The sequence below is a fragment of the Mirounga leonina genome, unplaced genomic scaffold (genome assembly GCF_011800145.1).
Source record: "Mirounga leonina isolate KUSES-001 unplaced genomic scaffold, KU_Mleo_1.0 Mir_126, whole genome shotgun sequence".
Taxonomy (NCBI): domain Eukaryota; kingdom Metazoa; phylum Chordata; class Mammalia; order Carnivora; family Phocidae; genus Mirounga; species Mirounga leonina.
In genome coordinates this window covers 24,878,691-24,900,331 of record NW_023270314.1, presented here as the reverse complement: position 1 = coordinate 24,900,331, position 21,641 = coordinate 24,878,691, and the positions used below count along the sequence as shown (strand labels likewise).

The following is a 21,641-nucleotide window of genomic DNA, read 5'->3' as shown; positions in this document are numbered from 1 at the left end:
CACCAGACTTGGGCCATGTCCTGATGTGGTCACTGATCCACAACCCCCGGTCTTTCTGTCTGTGAAATGGGCCACCACTTGTCTTTCCTCAGACTCAAAGCTCAAAGTCTCTAGGCAAGCCCTTTCCTTTACCCCTTGTTTTCAAAAGGAAGTCAGCACCTGGGGTGTCAGGGATTTGGACAGACAGGCTGTGTGTGTGAGAGACACAGAGCATAAGGGATCCAGAGAAGAGAGCGTCCTGTGCAAGAGAAGGAGGAGGCCCAGCAGAGTTTACTTCTGGAAAAGCCTGTTTTCACAGCCCTGGCAAAGCTTTCAGCTAACTCTTCATTCACAAGGAGGCCAGAGTCCCAAAGGTCTGCACCTTGGCCCGCACTCCATCCTGAGTACTCAGCATGTGCTGCAGTTCCCACTCTTTCCGGTGCTCTGGTAAAGGGCATCCCAAAGGGAGGAAAAGCCGAGTCCAAGAGTCTCAGTCTGCAAGGAAGAGACTGGTTAAACTCCAACACCCACACAGTGCAGCTCTGGACATCCACGCTGGAGGGGTGGGGGAAAGGTCAGTGTGGTGCCGGTGTGGTGGGGGTCCTGGACTGGGCGGCCCAGCTCATGCTGCAGGGAGGGAGAAGCTGGGCAGGTGGGAGCAGTAACCAGGGCAAATCTGTTGTAGGGGTGGTGGTGGTGTGGGAGGGGTACGGGGAGTTTGAGAAGGGAGGACTGAGAAGGAGTGGTGGATGGGAGAGGCGACCCAAATACCGGGCTTTCCTGTAATATAACCTACAACGGAGAAGCATGAACATTTACAAAGCCGCACTGGGATCCTGCAGGGAGCACGTCCATCTCTTCCTCATCCCCAACTTCCCTCGGCCTTCCTGTTTGATGCAGGAGCAACAAGCTGGAGCCCATGCACAGTGATAAGGGTTTGGGGACAGGACAGAGCTCTCCACCCTGGGGTCAGAGCTTGGAGCAGGAGGTCACAGAGTCTCCGCAGAGTGGAGGAGAGCTGCCCCCTCCCAGTCCCCCAACTCCCTTCCTCCCAGCCTGTCCAATCTGCCTCAGTGGGTCGCAAGACACTGCTCCCCAAATTCATGTTCGAGGGTCCCAGGGTAGCCAGGGCAGGGGGTGGAGCGGTGCTGGGAGTGAAGTTCTTTTTTTGTATTTACCTAAAAGTTCAGGAAGCCCTTGCTGACATTAGTGCTTGGGGGCCCAGAATTTAAACTTAGTCATTGCCCAGAGCCCTTGTTTTAGGAAAGAATGAGATGGCTCTTGTTGCGTAATCCTGAGCAGGGCCAGTGTGAGCTGCCAAGAGGAGCGGTCCTTCTTCCTGCCTCTTGCCTCTAGGAAGGCAGGCTCAGCTAGGAGGGCTGGGGATGGGTGGGGCACTGCCCTGGAGAGGGGAGGTGGGCGGTTGGGGGGGGGTGGTAGACAGACCAGTGCAGTGAAGGCTGCCCAGCTGGCAGAAATACCCAGACCCGTCCCAGTCCCAGTCTACCACCCTCTGGACAAAGCAAAACCCGATGAATCCAGACAACCCAATGGGTGATACCAGGAGTGAAGGGGCAGATTCTAAGACAGGAAAGGAATGGAGGCTAACCTGCATGAAGGACAGAAGGTGGGGGGGGAGGGTGGGGGGGGCGGTGGGGGGGGTGTCTGTTCTCTGTCCACTGTTGCCAAGAGCACCCAGAGTATGGGTTCATCTAACTTTTGCCCCACCCCCCTCCACCTCCATAATTTCAACGGGCCAGTCCCTCACCACTACCCTGTCCCTACCTGCCAGGTGTTCAGCTATTCTCACCCTTGCACACAGGGGCCGTCTGGGATACTCCGGTGGCCCCACCACAATCCTAGGGGTAAAGCCTATACATTCAAGGTTCGCCTTCCCACCCTCTCCCCACCTCTCCCCCTGCTCCCCTCAACCCCTTCTTCCACCTTCACCCAGTCAGGCCCCCTGACCCCCGTTTTCCCACAGTAACATCTCAAAGCTTGCTCTTCCTCTCCTCTCCCTTGGGCTACTTTCTCCCATCAGCAGTGGGTTTTCCCAAATCCCCATTATCCAGCATCCCGGGCCTTTTCTCTTTCCCTTTGCATACATCTCTCTTGTGACTCCCACACCCCATCCCTCCCCCCTCCCTTTCAGACAGCAGGTCCCTCACTCCCCACGAGAGTCCCTGCGCCCCTTCATCCCCACACATACACATGGACGGGATTCCAGGTTTTTCGCTTCATCCCAACTCCCGTCCTCTCCTTCTTCCACCCCTCCCCACCCTCTAGTGCCTCCAGCCAGCTGTCCAGCTCCCAAATTCCAGCCGAGAGTCCCGGGAACAAAGCAAGAAAAATCAGAGTCATTTGGGAAGTAAACAGAAACTGGGAAGGGAGGGGGGAGAGAAAAGTGGGGAGGACCCAGGTGGGGGGGGGGGCCTCTCCAGTCCCACCCAGTTTAGGGAATGCCCCTGCCTTCTCCCCCACCCCCCTTCACCTGGCTCTTAAAGGGCCCGGCCCCCGACCGGCGGCTACTTAAGGCAGAGGGGCGGCGGCGGGCAGCAGCTGCGCTAAGACTGCTCTGGGAGGAGTGGACGGGACGAAAAATCCTGACCATGACCCCCTACGGGCTGCTGCGGCCCCTGCTGCTGCTAACCCTGCTGCTCGCTGCCCGCTCAGGAGCCGCCTTGGCACGGTGCCCAGGCTGCGGGCAGGGGGTGCAGGCGGGTTGTCCAGGGGCTTGCGTGGAGGAGGAGGATGGGGGGCCGCCGACCGAGGCCTGCACGGAAGCTGGGGGCTGCCTCAGGAGGGAGGGGCAGCAGTGCGGGGTCTACACCCCCAACTGCCTCCCAGGACTGCAGTGCCACCCGCCCGAGGAAGACGAGGCGCCTTTGCGGGCGCTGCTGCTGGGCCGCGGCCGCTGCCGCCGGGCGCGGGGGCCCCCGGGTGAGTCCGCGCCCCGCCCCTGCCCCGCCCACGCGAGTCCCGCACAGCAGCGGGCGGGGTCCTGGAGAGCAGGGTCCCGCAGAGCCGGGCGCCCGCAGCCCTGCAAGCCTCTGGGTTCTGTCAGTGATGCTTCTTTTTCCTAACCCGGGGGGGGGGGGGGCACGTTTGGAGGGTGAAGGGGCAAGGGCGGGAAGCAGCTAGAAGGTTGGGGTGCGGCTACAGGCCCTGGGGACAGCGCAGGGAAATGTCTGAGCTCTTAACCCATTTATTTTCTCTTGAAGGGAAAGGTGAGCATGGAGGGGTTTAGGGCCATGCCACAGCATCCCAGCTCCTTTCCTCCAACCCCCGGAGCTGGGGAAAGGACCCAGATGTTGTTCCCAGTTTCCACTGGGAGAAGGAGGGAAGGGAACCCGGACTCTCAAATCCTGCACACACTGAGAAATAGCCCCCCTTCTCCCCTTAATATCAGGGTGTCCAAAGCACCTGAACATGGGGTCTAAAACAGAAAACTCCCCAAACCCAGAATTGTTTCAGACTAGACTAGAGTCAGAGGGCAGGCTCTAGGGGCCTCAAGAGAAGGGGATAGAGGTGGGAAAAGAAGGAATCTGCCAAATCAGGGTTATGATTTAAAGCTGCTCAGAACCCTCCACCCACCCTACCCCACCCTACCCCAGGGAGGAAAATAGAAGACTGAGTCATTGGGTGGGTGGGACAGAAGTGAGTCAGAATCCAAAAGATGGGGGGCAGCAAGGACATAAGGAGGGCAGGAAATGAAAGCAGTCCCCCCCCCCACCCCGCCCCGCCCCGCCCCGGGCATCTGAGCTCCTGGTTTCTTCCATGGGAAGGGATGGGAAGTTAACTTGGAGTTTCTTTCAGTCCAAATGCCTGGGTCCGGGCTGCTAGGGGTCCTCATAGAAAGGGTTGTCTAGGTGGGTCAGAGGAGGTAGTGGGAGCATGGTTGTGGTAGGGTGCTAAATGGAGGGAATGAGGGGCATGTTCTGAGAAGGGTGGAGGAAGAAGGATCAGAGTCAGGATGGCAGAGGGAATGGCTCTTGGGTTGTGGGTAGTAGGCAGGTGGGAGAAACTGTTTAGGCTTGAGGACTGGGGACTTGAGCAGAGCTTGTCTTTGGGCATGAAAAGGAACAGATGATCCCTTTGGGGCCATAATATCTAATTTTACAGCTGGGGCAAATTCCAAGCAGTGCATACTCCCCTCCCTGCATTTTCCTTACCCTGACGTCCTGGTCCTGATTTATTTCCTCAGCCCCTCCCATCCTGAGCTTTCCCCAGGCCCCCTAGACACCATGTATGACACTTTCTCCAGAGCCAAGAACAGCCTGCAGGTTAGAAGCCCCTCATTTCCTGCATCTTTGCAACCTGCCCTCTGCCTGTCCCCGTAAAGGGCCGAATCATACTGTTCCTGGGACCACTGGGGTTGAGCTGGGCTGAACTATCGGAGACCAGAAGGGAAAAGCCCCCACTGCAGTGCCCCAGAAGTAACTATGTCTAAAGCCTGGGAGGGATGGGCTGAGTCGCAGCAGGGTCACACCGGGGACACACATTCCACTTGGGTCCCTGCTAACCCCGTCCCACATCCCTTGTTCTTCTGCCTCATCTCCCTGGCTTGGTGCACCCCCTTCTGGCATCTGGGGGAACAGCCAGGTCTTTTCACCCCCAAGCCCAAGGCCTCCCTATATATTTTTATTTGTCCTGGATGTTTCCTTTCTTTTTTTTTTTTTTTTAAGATTTTATTTATTTATTTGACAGAGAGAGAGATAGCGAGAGCAGGAACACAAGCAGGGGGAGTGGGAGAGCGAGAAGCAGGCTTCCCGCCGAGCAGGGAGCCCGACGCAGGACTCGATCCCAGGACCCTGGGATCATGACCTGAGCCGAAGGCAGACACTTAACAACTGAGCCACCCAGGCGCCCCTGGATGTTTCCTTTCCAAAATGCTTCTGCCTTATAAGACTTAAGACTAGTCTGGAGATATTGTCAGGAAAGGTAATATCATTCTTTGTCAGAGAGAGAAACTGAGGCCAGAAGAAGGTACAGGAGGAAACAAGTTCTAACCATCCTCATTTCCACTACTTGGAAAGCTCTTCTCTTCCTCCCACTTCAGGGAGTCAGGTTGAGCAAGGCTCTCTTCCATTTGGTTCTGGTCTTTGACTTCTGATTTCTGGACTCTTCCTCCCCCATTCTTCTTGTGGCTGTAGGAGAGAATCCTAAGGAGAGCAAACCCCAAGCAGGAACCACTCGTCCACAGGACGTGAACCGCAGAGACCAACAGAGGAATCCAGGGGCCTCTACCACTCTGGGCCGACCCAATCCTGGGGGTGTCCAAGACACGGAGATGGTGCGTTCACGACTGGCAGAGAGCAGGAGGGGTGGGGAGCCCTGGACACTCCCATCTGAGGCCGTCCCCTTGGGCTTGGAGTGGTCTCCCACGTGCGCGTCCTGGGAGCCTGGCTGGGGGCACTGGGGGCTGGACAGTGGAGCTAGGCTGGGACGGTTCTGAGCTGCCTGCTCCCCCTTCTCCCAGGGCCCGTGCCGCAAACATCTGGACTCAGTGCTACAGCAACTACAGACCGAGGTGTATCGGGGGGCTCACACCCTCTATGTGCCTAATTGTGACTATCGGGGCTTCTACCGGAAGCGGCAGGTGAGGCCCCTCCTCTCCTCTCTTCCCCTTGGTCCTACCAGGGATGGGGTGAGCTTACAGAGGGCATAAAGAAGACACTGTCCCTGCCTTTAAGACCCCCCCACTTTAGAGCCCACACAAACCCAGAGAAGAGCCACACGCTGTAGTAGAGGAGTCAGACGGCCTAACCCAGGAACGCCTAACTCTGGGGCTCCCATCTGGGAGGTGGCTCACGGGTCACCTAGGGGCTGTGAACACACAGGTGGCTGAGCCCTCCCCCCAGAGTCTGAGAATTTGCATTTCTAACGCAGTCCCTAGGGCTGCTGCCGTGGCTGGTTTGGGAACCACGCTTTGAGAACCATGGTTCAGGCCTGGAAGAACAGGCCCAGTTTAGTGGGTGAAGAAGAGAGGAGCAAGAGAAGGGAGCCCAGGGAGCCTCCGCGTCCTGAGAGCTCTCAGATGTTCCTGCATACTCAGACTCAGCCCCCTCGGGCCCTCAGGTCCCTCCTGCCCTCAGGGCAGCCCCTCTGATCCCTGTGCCTCTCTCCCTAGTGCCGCTCCTCCCAGGGGCAGCGCCGAGGTCCCTGCTGGTGTGTGGATCGGATGGGCCAGCCCCTGCCGGGGTCCCCCGATGGCGATGGAAGCTCTTCCTGCCCCACTGGGAGCAGTGGCTAAGCCTGGGGTCGGTGGGGGGGGGGGGCGCTGCTGGGCCACTGGAAGGAGCCTGGGGCTGTCATCTTGGGTCATTTGTTGAGTGGTGAGTAACTCAGGAGCCCTGAGCCCCACACTCCACCTTCAGGCGCTACCCCACTGTCCCCCTCGCCCCCTGGGACCCCACACATGGAGAGATTGTTAGTGTGGGCTTGGGATGTGAATAAAGCTGTGTTGGGGGTCTCTGACCTACGTCTCTGTGTCTCTAACTCTCACATTTATGGAGCCCTTCTCTCTCCCACCTTCTGTCTCCCACCTTCTGCCCCCCGCTCCCCCCCTGCAGCTCTCCTTTCCTGCACTGGGAATGCGGGAGACAGCCACTGGTAGAGGTTTCCAGCCCTCGAGCCTCACCCCACTACCCACCAGGGAGTGGGAGCAGGGGAGACGTGGGGGTCAAGGCCTTTGTCTCAGTTTGTGACCTTGTTTCTAACACTAATATTTGGACACAATGGGACAGGGGAGAGGAAGGATTAATAGTTAATCCCCAGGAGGAACCAATAAAGAGGAACTCTCAAATCACTTACCTTTCTGTTACATCCTACTAAAAAGGGAAGGAAAGTCTTACTTATCGAGCCCCTCCCACAGGCCAGACCCTGGAGTATGTGCTTCTCTGTGGCCTACCTCATTTTGTGCTTACGATAACCTTGTGAGGTAGGGACTTTTGCCCCTCTTTTCCAGAGGAGGAAACAGTGGTTTAAAACATTTGGGTCACTTGCCTGAAGTTACACAGCTGGCTAATGAGGATTTAAATCTTGTTCTTCCAGCCGTGACAATGCCTGGCGTCCCCTAGGCCCGGAATAAGGGTTTGTTTAGCCTCCTTTCTGCCCACACGCTAACCCCAGCAGGTGTCAGGCAGAGCTGCGGCCCAGGGGCCCTGGCACCCAGCACTTCCTGGAGGGGCCACAGCACGGCCTTTGTCACAGACACCAACCCCATCAGAACACGACTCACATGCACACGACACACCTTATCGCATGGTCTAAGGGAGCTGAGTGCGCTGGTACCCGAAGATCCTTCAGGCTGCTGGGAAGGAGATGGCCAGGGGAGTTGTGCTAGGCAATAAGCCTCAGAGAAGCAAAGTCCTCCTCCCCACGACACGCAGGGGTGCAGAGCCACTGTTCCTGTGGGAGGGGTGGCTCACTCAGCCGGACATCTGGGTGGTGGGTTGGGCCGTTGAGGGGGTGACAACCATCCCGGGGACAGCCAGCAGAGCCAGGCCTGTAGCTGAGAAGTGTTAGCCTCTGGACCAGATGACCTATTGTGCTCCTGGAGGTTCCCTCCTCCTGAGAGGACTTTAGTCTTTGGACCTGTCTAATGAGCTGAGTGAGATAAGAGCTGGGCAGGCGGCAAGGAGGGAAGGGAGGGAGCACTCCACAGCCGCCTGCTGCCCAGTCAGGACTCACACCATGGAGCCAAAGGCGGCCCGACTGCGGAGGGGAGAAGGGCCGAGAGGAGAGCAAGAAGAGCGACCCTCGGGAGAAGGTGAACCACCCTCTGGGGGCGCAGAGAGCTCAGCACGGGCTGGAGGTGGAGACGTGTTGTTGAGAGGGGGCTCCTGTTGTTTTGGGAAGTGAGGGAAGGTGGCCGCCACCTCTGCCCCTCACTGCCCAGCCGGCAGAGGGAAGTGGAAAGATATTCAGAGCTGGGGCCTTGCCCTATCTTGTGGACTCTTTCACCCCCGAGGGTGAATGGAGTAGCTTCCCGTTTCCCAGGCAATGTCATCAGGCTCCCGGTGGCCACTTCACCCCCTGAAAAGGTCTTCTGATCGCCCCACCGTAATACCAGATACTGCACTGGCTGGGGGCGGGGAGGCTGCTGAGCTGACAGAAAGCACTTCCTGGACAGAGGATGCTTCTGGGTCTGTCCCAGGCCGCAGAACCTTAACTCCTCCCCCTTGGGTGTGCCCTTTGACCCCGCCTCCTAGGAAACACCAAGAAGGACGGAGACGTGGACTTGGTGCAATGGACCCGACATATGGAGGTGAGGGAGGTCAGAGGTCAAGATGGACAGGTCTTGGAGTGGAGGACTGTAGGGACGAGGACATTGTAAAGACAATTTGTTCTTGGGCTCAAACTCCTCAGATCAGGTGAGAGCTAAGGGTGAAGATGGAGGGGTTTTAAATACAGGTCAGCAGGGCAGGGGCCAAAAGTCAGCCAGTGAACAGTCTTCTGTTGCTGGGACTAAAGGTCAGGAGAGGGAAGGCTGGGGAGAAGGAGAAGAGAGTAGGGTCAGAGATGACAAGGTGGTCGACATCCAGACCCTGGCCCTGCAAGTGGCTTTCCTTGGTCCTCACTGCTGCCCTGGGAAGCCAGAGAGAAATAAACTTGGGGGGAACCCCTGGGCCAGAGCCGTGCCTGATCCTGGCACCTAGCGATGGGCCCGACACACAGAGAAAGAAGCTCAGCAAATACATGGTGAATGAGAGGATGGCTGTCCGGATGGAGACAGCGGGCCTGACCTGCTTTGTCCTGTAGGCTGTGAAGACACAGCTTCTGGAACAAGCTCAGGGACCGCTGAGGGAGCTGCTGGATCGGGCCATGTGGGAGGCCGTACAATCCTACCCACCACAAGGTGGACCTGTGCCCTCCATTCCTCCAGATTCCTCGAGCAAGTGAGCGTCTGAGGAGCAGGGGGCTGGGCTCCTGTCGCAGGCTCCTCTACTGTGAGGGTTATGAGCCCTAAATATCATCTCATGCATCCTTTGCCGGTGTGGGCATGACCCCGACTTCAACCTTCTCTCTTTTCCCCTTATCGCCTCTGACCCTGACCTCCACCTCTGGGCCTTGTTCTGCCCTGGTCCTGACCTTCCACCTGGTCCTGCCCTCGGGCCCTCACCCTGACCTTCCTCTACTACTGCCCTTGGCTCCCAAGTATTCACCTTCTGCAAGGCTCTGCTCTCTGCCCAGTGCCTTCTTCCTTTGGGTCCTGACCCAGAACAACTGTCTTCATTCAGGGCCCGGGAGTCATCCCTGGGGAAACGGAAAATTTTCATCATCCGAAAGTCCCTGCTTGAGTAAGTCCACATCAAGGACAGGGGATGGGAGGAAAAGAAAGAGCTTTGGCTGGGGGGGTTCAGGACCCCTCATTTCTAATCCTCGGGTTCTAGGTGTTTGGAGGGAAGACTTGGAGAGGGTTTCTAAAGCTCATCTTCCCCATTTGCCCTGGGCATGATCATGGAAGAAAGGCCACCAAGATAAGTCCCAGCCATGTCCCAGCCCTTAGCTGCAAGTTCCCAATCGCTAGTTCTCACCCCACATGTGTATCATGCCTGAGCTGGTCCCCATGAATTTGAGGACCCTCCCACACTGACCTTCGGGCCCCTGTCCCTGCAGCGAGCTGATGGAGGTGCAGCATTTCCGCACCATCTACCACATGTTCATCGCCGGCCTGTGTGTCTTCATCATCAGCACCCTGGCCATCGACTTCATTGATGAGGGCAGGTAGGCCCCCCTCCAGCCTGGGATAGGCACACAGATCAGACCCCCTAGGTCCCCAGTGTTCCATTTGCCATTGCACAGCTCCCCCCCAACTTTGATCCTTTGATTATTGGACACACATCACCATTGCTTCCAACAACCTTCCCACCTAAAACACACTCTTAGACTTCTTCTTTCCACAGCCTTGGATGGCCCTTGGTCTGACCTCCCAGGTCAGCCACTCTGGGGACACTCTCTCCTCCGCTCAAATACTCCTCAGTAGGAACCCTGCCCTGAGGCAGATACACGTGAGCACACAGGCACGCTTCACACCGCACCATTCGCTCACACTCCCTCCCAAGGCAGCACTGCTCAATCCAAGCAACCTCCATTGAGCACCTCCCAAGTACCCACCTTGGGGGCCAGAGATGAGGGCCAGGCCCCATCCCTGTCTGTGAGGCACTCCCAGTCTTGTGGGGAACCCAGACAAGCCCACAGGCATCCGCCCAGAGCACCCCTGACTCTGGAGATGAGTCTCAGAGGGCTATAGATCTTGCGGGGGGCGGGTCTGTATTTGCACCGCCCCTACCTCACCCTAAGTACGGCTTAGGAAGCAGTAAAAAGAGGATAAGGATCTGTGGGTTCAGCAACAGTATTTCCTTCTGGTAAAATTGTTGTTAATTATATGAGTAGTAGAAGGATCAAATGTCAGTAAAAAGTTCAAATACACGTAAAAGTGACAGTTCCTCCTGACCACTCCGCCAACCCCAGACCTCTATCAGAGGTAACAGTTTTAACAGTTTTGAGAGTTTCCCTCCAGAGCATGTTCCATGCGTTCGCATCCACATGTATATAAGAACAAAGAAAGTATCTGGGCGCCTGGGTGGCTCAGTTGGTTAGACGACTGCCTTCGGCTCAGGTCGTGATCCCAAGGTCCTGGGATCGAGCCCCGCATCGAGCTCCCTGCTCGGCGGGAAGCCTGCTTCTCCCTCTTCCACTCCCCCTGCTTGTGTTCCCTCTCACGCTGTGTCTCTCTCTGTCAAATGAATAAATAGAATCTTTAAAAAAAAAAAAAAAGAACAAAGAAAGTATCTGTTGTGAGGCTTTACATAAATAAGATACTTACTGTACTTATTGTTCTGGTTTTACTCCTTGACAACTTCTCCTCCTATCTAAGAGATTTTTTCCATGTCAGCCCACTGTTCTTAACGACTGCAGTCGGGACATGCCAGCTTTTGGTCCTTTCCTCATGGACATTTAGGTGGTTTCCCATCTTTCCCCGTTACAAACCATACACTCTAAACATAAGCAAATAAAACAGCCCGTGACCTGCTTTCCACTAACTCCATGTACAGCTACAGCTACTCCAAAAGAACACAACGAACGGAAATCAAGGCTAAACTCTGAATACCTCATATTTTAATACCCGTGGCATACAAAGTTCTGAGCCCTCCTGCAACATCATAAGATTCAGAGGGCTCTAAAGGTCATCTGTAGGCAAACCCACCCCATGATTGAGTCTTTTCGGGCAACACCCTGTGCTAGAAGTTCGGGACAACAGAGGTGCCATCTTGAAAACCTTCAGATATGGGGCCCTAGTAACCTTCACAAAATACCTCAGTTTATCTTCCAAGAGCTCTGACTGCCGAGGGAGGGACAAGGATGGGCCACACATTTGTCTCCTTTGTTTCTTCCTCTCCACTCCAAGGCTGATGCTGGAGTTTGACCTACTGATCTTCAGCTTTGGACAGCTGCCCTTGGCGCTGATGACCTGGGTCCCCATGTTCCTGTCCACTCTGCTGGTGCCCTACCAGGCCCTGCGGCTGTGGGCGTGGCCCCGGGCTGGAGGGGCCTGGATGCTGGGGGTGGCCCTAGGCTGCGTGCTGCTGGTCGCCCACACCGCCGTCGTCTGCGTCCTCCCGATCCACGTGGCCCTGAAGTATCAGCTCCCGCCCGCGTCGCGCAGTGTCCTAGTCTTCGAGCAGGTGATGGGCGAGACGAGGTGGGGGCGGGGCTCCTCTGGGGGAGGGCACTTGTACAACAGTATTGGTAGGGGCGGAGCTAGTTCCTAGGGGCGGAGTCCGGCGCCAAGGATTTGAGCGCACCAGCCGGCTCCAAGGAAATTTGCTGCTATGCAAATGTAATCGGACTTTGCAAGGAGTCACCGGGGTTGGCTGGCTGGAGGCCCCGCCCTGGCCTTTCCTGTACCCCTTTACCCTTGACTCATCCCAGCAGCTGCTTGTTAGGCTATAAGACAACCCGACAAAAAGATAAAGTATGGGCTTTGACCGTACACATTTTGCAATCTGCCTGCCTCTCTTCCGTAAAAGAGCGCACAGAGATGTTAAGTGATTTGCTCAAAGCCACACAGCAACTTAACCTCCTTTCCATTCCATCTCAGGTCAGGCTCCTGATGAAGAGCTACTCCTTCTTGAGAGAGGCTGTGCCTGGAACCCTTTGTGCCAGAGTAGGTGAGGCCTTGGGTCGGCCCTGCTGTGAACTTGGGCCTTTTGGCTGTTTTGAGTGAAGTCAGCAGTTGCAGGATGCTTATAAAATCTGTGGCTTCCTGAGCCTGTGTTGCCCCCAGGGCAGAACTCAGGCCTCCAACTGGACTCTGTGGGCCTTAGTCATTAGGCATTCTCAGGTCCCACCTCTGAGATATGGCATCTCTGTTACCCAGGACTTCTGGTACTTTCCAATTTCCAGGCCTAGCCTGGAAAGACCCAGGGTATGAGAGCCTTATATTGGGAAGTCAGAACAGAAGGAGAGAGAGAATGTGTGGTGGAACTTGTGAGTGCCAAATGAAACGCTGACTAAGCAGGTCCTGTCCCAGAAAGTAGGGTGCCTGGAACGGAAGCAAAAGAAGGGTGTCAAAGAGCAGCTTCAGCTCCTTAGTAGTCTCACTTCCCCACCACACCTCCAGACCCAGTATCCAGCCCCTCACCCATCCCCCGAACCCCTGTCCTAGCCAGCCCTCCACCCACCAGTCCCAGCCCTTCCCCAGCGTCCACCCCTCCCCCGCCCTCTCTCCCATCCCCCTTCACTGATGGAGCCCTCTCCCTCCTCCCCAGGTGAGGGCACGCAGGCCCCCAGTTTCTCCAGCTACCTCTACTTCCTCTTCTGCCCCACGCTAATCTACAGGAAGACTTACCCCAGGTAAGACCCTGCACCTCTTTCTCAAATGCCCAGGCCCATCAGGGACCCTGCCATTTTATTTTCCTTTCTATTATTCCCATTATTTCCTTTCTATTATCCCCATTGCTGCTGCAGGACACCCAATGTCAGGTGGAATTATGTGGCCAAGAACTTTGCCCAGGTCAGAAGATGGGGTAGAAGGGCGGACTCGTGGTGGCCAAGGGGGCATTTCTGGGAGTGAGGTGGGGGAGGCCTGGGGAAGAGGTCAGAGGGTGGTGCTAAGGTAAGAGGAGGCAGGGGCTGGGCCAGAATCCAATTCCAGAGCCAGGGGGCAGCTGCTCGTGACCCCTCTCAAGGTGATGTGTCCCCCACCCCTCCCGCACCCCCCAGGCCCTGGGCTGCGTGCTGTATGCCTGTTTCATCCTGAGCCGCCTCTGCGTCCCTGTCTTTGCCAACATGAGCCGGGAGCCCTTCAGTAGCCGGGCTCTGGTGCTCTCTATCATGCATGCCACATTGCCAGGTATGCCCACCGAAGGTAGGGCTGGAGGGGGCTGCACCCGGGGGAAGGTTGCCTAGTAGGGGACTCCTGCCTCCCCTCACTCTTTCCCTTCAGTCAGGTTCAACACCTCCTGCTCCGGAACCTCTCCCACATGCGGCCCCTCCCATCATTGCTCACTTCGGATGACCACTCCACTCTCTCTTTCCACATTGGCCTCCTCACCTGTCTCCTCACCCCTTCAATCTTTCCTCTCCTGCCTGCCCCTGACACTGTTGCCCAGACGAACGTCCCTGCTCCAGGCTAATCATTCCCCATCCTGCTTCAAAAACTCCAGTGACGGGCGCCTGGGTGGCTCAGTCGTTAAGCATCTGCCTTCGGCTCAGGTCATGATCCCAGGGTCCTGGGATCAAGCCCCACATCGGGCTGCCTGCTCGGCGAGAGGCCTCCTTCTCCCTCTCCCACCCCCCTGCTTGTGTTCCTGCTCTCGCAGTGTCTCTCTCTGTGTCAAATAAATAAATAAAATCTTTAAAACAAAAAACAAAAAACAAAAAAACTCCAGAGACTCTGCATTGCTGGCCTCTCCAGATACGATTTGACCCCTTGGACTGGCATTCAAGGTCCCTTCCCAGGCAGCCCCTCCCATCTTCTCATCCTGCCACAAGCTCCGCCTGTCCCTTGAAAGACATGGCACTTTCATGCCTCCGGGCCTTTGCTCATACTGGTCCCTCAGCTTGGACTGCCCTTTCCCCATTTTCCAGCCGTGAAATCCTGTCCCTTTTTGGAGGCCTATGACTGAGATGCCTCCTCCTCTAGGAAGCCTTTCAGTTTTAGCCATCAATCACCATGACTCACCCCTTGCTCTGCACTCCCAAGCACATCAATGGCCATCATGCTGAGCTCCCAGCACATTTGACCTTGATGTGTGGTTGGACATGTCTCTGTCCCTCTCTCTGCTTCTGTCTGTCTCTCTCTTCTCTGTGAACTCCTGACGGTCAGGAGCTTTGAGATTCATCTGTGCATCCCCAACATCTGGCATGGGGTTCATGAGCAGATGGATGGGTTAATGAATGCATGAGTTAGTGAGTGACTAGTAAATGGTTGGTAGGAGTTGGGGCCCTGGTTGCTGATGAGGGCCCCTCAGAGCTTCCCAGGGGATCCAGGTGGGCCAGTCTGACCTGCAACCCTTGTCCCCACTCCCAGGCATCTTCATGCTGCTGCTCATCTTCTTTGCCTTCCTCCACTGCTGGCTCAACGCCTTCGCAGAGATGCTCCGATTTGGAGACAGAATGTTCTACCGGGTGGGGCCTGGACCTGGTCACTTGGGAGCTGGATGCAGGGAGGGCTGGGGAGTGATCTGGGGAGGATGGTGGCTCCATGGGGTGTCACCTCCTCTGTACTGTCAGTCTCCCACATGAGAAACGTGCTCCACTGGGTGCCGTTCTAATGCCACCCCTCCACCTCCTGACTAGCCAGGGCTACCTGCTTTCGTGGGCATGGTACTTTGGAATCATCTTCTCCTGAGAGGGGGCGAAGGAGGGAGGGCAGAGCGCCAGGTCCTGAAGAGGCAGCTGGGAGAGCGCCTGCTGTCTTTCTTCGGCCAGGGGCCAGCCCCCTGTGGACCACTGGGCCAGGGTGCAGGAAGCAGGGAGGAGCAGCTGGGAGATGCTCACCTCCTTCCCCCAACCCTGACCCCACTCTTTCCCAGGACTGGTGGAACTCGACGTCCTTCTCCAACTACTACCGCACTTGGAACGTGGTGGTCCACGACTGGCTGTACAGTTACGTCTATCAAGATGGGCTGTGGGTACGGGCTTGGCAGACCCCCTCAGCTCCCACAGTTAATGGAGCCTCTCCAGGACATTCTCCTTCCCTCCGTCTGCACCATCCACCTTTTCCAGACCTAGGGGCCCCCTTGACTTCCATCTACCCCCTTCTACCCAACCCATTGGGCAGAAAATCCTCCTTAGGATCTAAGTTCCTTCCTTCCTTATCCTTTTTTTTTTTTTTAAGATTTTATTTATTTATTTATTTGAGAGAGAATGAGAGCACATGAGAGGGGGGAGGGTCAGAGGGAGAAGCAGACTCCCTGCCAAGCAGGGAGCCCAATGCGGGACTCGATCCAGGGACTCCAGGATCATGACCTGAGCCGAAGGCAGTCGCTTAACCAACTGAGCCACCCAGGTGCCCCCTTCCTTCCTTATCCTTAACTCCACCCCGCCACAGAGCATTTCTCCCCTCCTTAGCCTTCTAAGGAGTATGCATATAGCAACTCTCAGTTATCAAGACTTTTCACATACATAACCTGCACAGTAACCCTGAGAAGTAAGTATTATTATATCCCCTTTTAAAGATTGCATGTAAGAGCTAATAAAATGCTCTTAAATAAGATGTATCAGCCCTTCAGACCCCAAATCCCATATTCTTTCCATTGTATCATACACTCTCCTGGCTTCCTTAAGGAGGGGGCTCTTCGTGGAGGAGTCTTGGAGAGACTCATTCCACCCTCCTCCCCCCACCCTTGCCAGCTCCTTGGTGGCCGGGCCCGAGGGGCCGCCATGCTGGGTGTGTTCCTGGTTTCTGCTGTGGTCCATGAGTACATCTTCTGCTTTGTCCTGGGATTCTTCTACCCTGTCATGCTGATACTCTTCTTTGTAATTGGAGGTGAGCTGGGCCTCCGTGTGCCACGGGAGGGGGAGCCATCCAGAGGGAGGAGGCCTGGAGTCCTGCTCCTGGAGACTCCAGACTGACAGGGGAGGCCACACACCCTTCTGGGGGGAGGCATGAAAGTTGGGGTGGGAAGGAACTTGGGAACAGGGAGGGAGGAAGCAGGGGGTTTCTTGGGGGATCTAGAAGATTTCTGGCTGGAGAGGAGCATCTGAGCAGGGCACACATAGAGGGAGACAAAAGGGAGAAGTGGCATGAGGCTGGAAGGTTTAGTATAAGATCCAGGATATTGATGTATAAACTGAGGAATCCTGCTTTCACATGAGCCCCTTGAGACCTCTACGGTTGCTGGAGTTGGGTTCAAGATCTTGCCCAATGGTGCCTTCCTGTTCCATCTCTCCCCAGTGCCGTGGGATGGGAGGGCAGCCAGGGAGACGAGGTATCTGGAATTGGAGTAACAACCTTTCCTCCTGCATCAGGGCTGATGAACTTCATGATGCATGACCGGCACACAGGCCCAGCCTGGAATGTGCTAATGTGGACCATGCTCTTTCTGGGCCAAGGCATCCAGGTCAGCCTGTACTGCCAGGAATGGTATGCCCGGCGACACTGCCCCCTACCCCAGGTAAGGGACCGTGACCCTCACTCAGCTCCCCGTCCAGAAGGACACACCTCCCCTCCCCAACAGCCAGTCCTCTTTTGCCAGGGGGCCAGGTCAGGGGCCAGGGCCTGGTTTGGGGGCTTCCATGTCTTGGATGTGTAGGGTGGGCACAGGAGGGAACTCATGCACAGTTCACCTCTCTCTGGCACAGACAACCTTCTGGGAGCTGGTGACACCTCGATCTTGGTCCTGCCACACCTAGAGATCAGAGCACCCTCACTGCCCAGATGATACCACCAAGTTCTTCTCTGCCTGCAAAGCTCGGGACCAGGGTGCCTCTCCCTGCACTCCCAGATCTAGCTCCAAGTCAAGGGGGCCTGGCAGGCATGACCCCACCAGGGAACTCCAGGGACTGCGATCTATGGACCTGGAGGGCAGCTGAGCACAGACTCAGAATGGTGGTGGCTCTTGAGCCGCCAACCCCCTAGATTGGGCACAGAGCCCCCTCCTACCTCATGACTGTCCAGACTTGGGAAGACTTGAAGGATCTCATAGATCTGGTAATGCAGGGTGACCTAGAGAAGCTGAGGCTGCCAAGGTCTGAGAAGGGTTTGGCTCGCTCTTTGTACTGCTTCCAATACAATAATAAACTGTGTCTCTTTTTATTCATTCATTTGTTTATTCCTTCATTCATTATGTGTTGAATGCCCACTTTTGACAGGCAGGCCTAAAGATCTGTGTCCTCAGAGGCGAGACTGTGTGGTGGGAGGGGCTGAGGGTCTTGGATGACATCCATTGCCTTTTTGATGCCGTCCCCTCCCCGAAACCCAACCTCACCTTCCCTTCCACCTCTATTCCTTCTTCAGCTCACATTTCCACACCCCTTAATCCTTCTGCTCCCAGCAACCCCTGGCACATTTGGGGAGGGCCCACAGCAGGCCTCCTCTCCCTCCACAGACCCAGGAGAGGAAATGCTTGTACAGACCTGAAGCAATTATCTTAACTTCCTGAGCCTCAGTTTCCACTGCTATAAAGTGGACCTTAAAATGAAGAGTGTCCTGATTGTACGGGTTCAGAAGGTCAAAATATTCGTGTTCAGCCCCATTCCAGAAACCAGACTGTGTGTCACTCTAAGGAGAGGATTGTTTCTGTCCTCCTTACACAGGTCCCCACCTCACCTGGTGCTGGGAAGACATCTAGATCAGTAAACTTTTAGGGAACTTAGCCCCGGGGGACAGAGGACCAAACAAACCAGCGTCCCTAAGAAAGGGATAGGTGCTTCTTTTTTTTATAAGAATCTTTTTAAAAATTATTTTGTTTATTTATTTTTGAGAGAGAGAGCGCGTGCACAACAGGGGGAGGGGCAGAGGGAGAAGCAGGCTCCCCGTTGAGCTGGGACGATGCAGGACTCAATCCCAGGACCCTGGGATCACGACCTGAGCCAAAGGCAGACGCTCAACCAACTGAGCCACCCAGGCGCCCAATGTATGGATATCTTTTCATGTCAATAGTATAGATCTATTTCATCACTTTTAATTACTGCATGGTATTACATTGCATGTATATACTAGAATTTATTTAACTAATTACATACATTTCAATGGTTTCCAGTATTTTGTTCTTATAAACAATTCTATGATGAACTTCCTCGTGTATATATACACATCTTTGTGCATTTTCCTGTAGGAATTTTCTAGAAGCAGAATTACTGGAACATTGGGAGCTGTTACTCTAAATTTTGTATACATCGCCAAACTTCCCTCTGGAAGGTTTAAGTGAATTTAAATTGTATGATATCGCCCATTTCCCAACCCCCTTGCCCATACGGGGTTTTGTCAACTTATTTATTTTTGCCAATCTGATAAGCAGAAAATTATGTCTATTGTCTTCATTTTGCATTATGATCACTGCTTTAAAACTTGAATATATTTTCCTATATGTACCAACAATTTTTGTTTATTTTTAAGACCAGTTTTAGGTTCACAGCAAAAATGATCAAAGATACAGAGATTCTCCACATACCTCCTGCCCCCACACATGCATAGCCTCTCCCATTCTCAGCATCCCCCGCCAGAGTGGTATAATTGTTACAATTGATGAACCTACACTGACACATCGTTATCAGCCACAGTCAGTAGTTTAGTATTCCCTCTTGGTGTTGTACATTCTATGGATTTGGACAAACTTATTATTTTTGTTTTTCTAGTTTTTTCTAGCTTTATTAAGATATTATTAAAATATGTAGTTTAAGGCATACCATATGATGAGTTGATATATGTATATGTTGCAAAATAATTACCACAAAAAGTTGGTGAATACCTCCATCCTCTAACAGAATTATGTGTGTGTGTGTGTGTGTGTGTTGATAACATTTAAGATTTTCTCTCTTAATTTTCAAATATATAACACAGTATTAAGCATAGTCACATGCTGTACATTAGACCCCTAGAACACATTCCTCTTGTAGCTGGGAGTTTTTTGTTTTGTTTTTTTTTTAAAGATTTTATTTATTTGAGAGAGAGAATGAGAGACAGAGTGAGAGGGAGGAGGGTCAGAGGGGGAAGCAGACTCCCTGCCGAGCAGGGAGCCCGATGCGGGACTCGATCCCAGGACTCCAGGATCATGACCTGAGCCGAAGGCAGTCACTTAACCAACTGAGCCACCCAGGCGCCCCTTGTAGCTGGGAGTTTATACCCCTCGACCAACATCTTCCCATTTCCCTCCCCCTCAGCCCCTGGCAATCACCAATCTACTCTCTACTTCTATGATTTGGCTTTTTTAGATTCCATATGTAAGTGAAAACATTCAGTATCTTTCTCTATCTGATTAATTTCATTTATCATAAAGCCCTCAATGGATTTGGACAAATTTGTAATGACATGTATCCACCATTATAGAAGTTCTTTACCTAAAAATATTCTCAAATATATTGACATCTATTAAAGGATTCTATATTAGATCCACTGATCAGTACCATAATGTTTAGTTACAGTCGCTTTAGAGGATGTTCGATAACTGGTTATGGTGAATCCCCCTTTGCTAATTTTCTTTTTCATATTTTTTCTTTGCTATTCTTGGGCATATGTTCTTCATATGAAGTTTAAGAGCCTTGATCCTTTTTTTATTTTTTAATAGCTGTTGGCCTCTTCCTTGTGGCCTTGAGAGAATAAAAGAGCAGGTGATTGCTGATGTTTATATCAACAAGCTTAAAGAGTTTGGATAACTTAGACCTCAGGATTGATGCTTGTCATGTAACAAGGGTGCATATTGATTATTTGCAAGATCATAGAGATAACTGTGATCATTCCTTTAGAAAATGGACTTGACAGGGGTGCCTGAATGGTGCAGTCAGTTAAGCATCTGACTCTTGGTTTCAGCTCATGTCATGATCTAAGGGTTGTGGGATCCAGCCCCGAGTTGGGCTCTGCGCTCAGCCGGGGGTCTGCTTTGGATTCTCTCTCTCCCTTTCCTTTCACCCCTCCCACTCGTGCTCTCTCTCTCTCCCTCCCTAAAATAAATAAATAAATCTCAAAAAACAAGAAAATGGACCTGACAATATAAGTTTATATATAACCTAGTTATTGAATAATAAATTTCATAGTTTTATTGATATATAATTGAAATATAAAAACTGCACATATTTAAAGTGTATATTTTGATAAGATTTGAATAGATATACACATGTAAAACCATCACCACAATCAATATAATGAATATATCAATCACCTCTAAAAGTTTCCTCATGTCCATTCCTAATCTCTCCTCTGTGTCCGTCCCCACCCCCATCCAACCATCCGCAGGCCATCACTGATCTACTTTTTGTCATGTTAGATTAGTTTGAGTTTCTAGAATTTTACACAAGCGGAATATATGGTATGTATTCTTTTCTCTCCAATTTCTTTCATTCAGCATAGTTACTTTTAGATTAATTCATGTTATTACATTTATTGCTTTTTATTACTGAGGAGTAGTCTGTTGTAACACAATTAGTTTATCTATTTACCTGTCCAGGAACATTTGTGTTGTTTTCAAATGAAGCCATTACAATGAAGCTGCTGGAACACTTAAGTAAAAGTCTGTGTGAATATGGGCTTTCATTTTGGGGGGGTAAATACCTAGGAGTAGAATGTCTGAATCACATGGTAGGTGTATCTAACTTTTCAAGGTGGTTGCACCATTATACATTCCTACCAGTGGTTTATGAAAGTTCCAGTTGTTCCTCATCCTTGTCAACACTTGGTATGGTCAGTCTTTTGCATTTTAGCCATAGTAGTATCTCACTTTGGTTTTCCTTTCTGTTTCTATAATGACTAATGAGGCTAAGTGTCTTTTCATGTGCTTATTTATCACCAGTATATATTCTTTGGCAAAGTGTCTGTTCAAACCTTTTGCTCCTTTTTAAATTGGGTGTTGGGTTTTTATTACTGCATTTTGAGAGTTCTTTATGTGTTCTGGATACAAGTCCTTTAACAGATAGGTGATTGATCTACAAATATTTTCTCCCAGTCTGTGGCTTGTCCTTTTTGTATCCTTAACAGTTTCTTTCACAGAGCAGAAGATTTTAATTTTAATTAAATCCAATTGATCAGGTTTTTTTTTTTTTCCTTTTCATAGTTTCAGTGTGGTATCTAAAAAATCTTCCTAACTTGAGGTCACAAAGATGTTCTTCTATGTTTTATTCTAGAAGTTTTATAGATTTTTGTTTTATATTCAGCTATGTGATTTATTTTGAGCTAAGTTTTGTATATAATGTGAAGTATATGTTAAGTTTCATTTGTGTGTGTGTATCCAATTGTTCTTGTACCATTTGTTGAAAAGGCTACCTTTTCTCCACTGAATTGTCTTTGCAACTGTAGACCTATTTCTGAACTTTCTTTCTGCTCCACTGATTTTTTGTTTTGGTCTTTCTTTATACCAACACCATACTGTCTTGATTACAGCAACTTTATAATAAGTCTTGAAACATGTAGTTTCAGTCTTCCAACCTTATTCTTTTTCAAAGTTGTTTTCGCTATTTGAGTTCTTTTGAACTGCCATATAAATTTCAGAACCAGCTTG

The 21,641-nt window shown here is 52.5% G+C and overlaps 2 protein-coding genes across 2 annotated transcripts; both read left to right on the top strand.

The window, feature by feature from the left end:
• Positions 1-2,475: 2,475 nt before the first annotated feature.
• On the top strand, positions 2,476-6,456 carry IGFBP6 (insulin like growth factor binding protein 6). The gene is made up of 4 exons (XM_035002582.1): positions 2,476-2,919; positions 5,133-5,272; positions 5,459-5,578; positions 6,110-6,456. The coding sequence occupies exons 1-4, from the start codon at positions 2,589-2,591 to the stop codon at positions 6,230-6,232; spliced, it is 714 nt and encodes a 237-aa protein (XP_034858473.1). The 5' UTR covers positions 2,476-2,588; the 3' UTR covers positions 6,233-6,456.
• A 401-nt stretch (positions 6,457-6,857) lies between these two features.
• SOAT2 (sterol O-acyltransferase 2) lies at positions 6,858-17,252 on the top strand. The gene is made up of 15 exons (XM_035002579.1): positions 6,858-7,750; positions 8,193-8,248; positions 8,743-8,879; positions 9,222-9,281; positions 9,601-9,708; positions 11,393-11,669; positions 12,086-12,155; positions 12,756-12,840; positions 12,955-13,000; positions 13,210-13,339; positions 14,519-14,616; positions 15,024-15,122; positions 15,844-15,979; positions 16,462-16,607; positions 16,795-17,252. Exons 1-15 carry the CDS (start codon positions 7,675-7,677, stop codon positions 16,843-16,845), a joined length of 1,575 nt encoding a protein of 524 aa, XP_034858470.1. The 5' UTR covers positions 6,858-7,674; the 3' UTR covers positions 16,846-17,252.
• The last annotated feature ends 4,389 nt before the right edge of the window (positions 17,253-21,641 follow it).

Coding starts and splice junctions, on each gene's coding strand:
- IGFBP6 (XM_035002582.1), top strand. CDS start 2,589: ATGACCCCCTACGGGCTGCTGCGGCCCCTGCTGCTGCTAACCCTGCTG. Junction 2,920..5,132: donor CCGGGCGCGGGGGCCCCCGG/GTGAGTCCGCGC, acceptor TTGTGGCTGTAG/GAGAGAATCCTAAGGAGAGC. Junction 5,579..6,109: donor GCTTCTACCGGAAGCGGCAG/GTGAGGCCCCTC, acceptor CTCTCTCCCTAG/TGCCGCTCCTCCCAGGGGCA.
- SOAT2 (XM_035002579.1), top strand. CDS start 7,675: ATGGAGCCAAAGGCGGCCCGACTGCGGAGGGGAGAAGGGCCGAGAGGA. Junction 8,880..9,221: donor CCTCCAGATTCCTCGAGCAA/GTGAGCGTCTGA, acceptor GTCTTCATTCAG/GGCCCGGGAGTCATCCCTGG. Junction 15,980..16,461: donor ACTCTTCTTTGTAATTGGAG/GTGAGCTGGGCC, acceptor CTCCTGCATCAG/GGCTGATGAACTTCATGATG.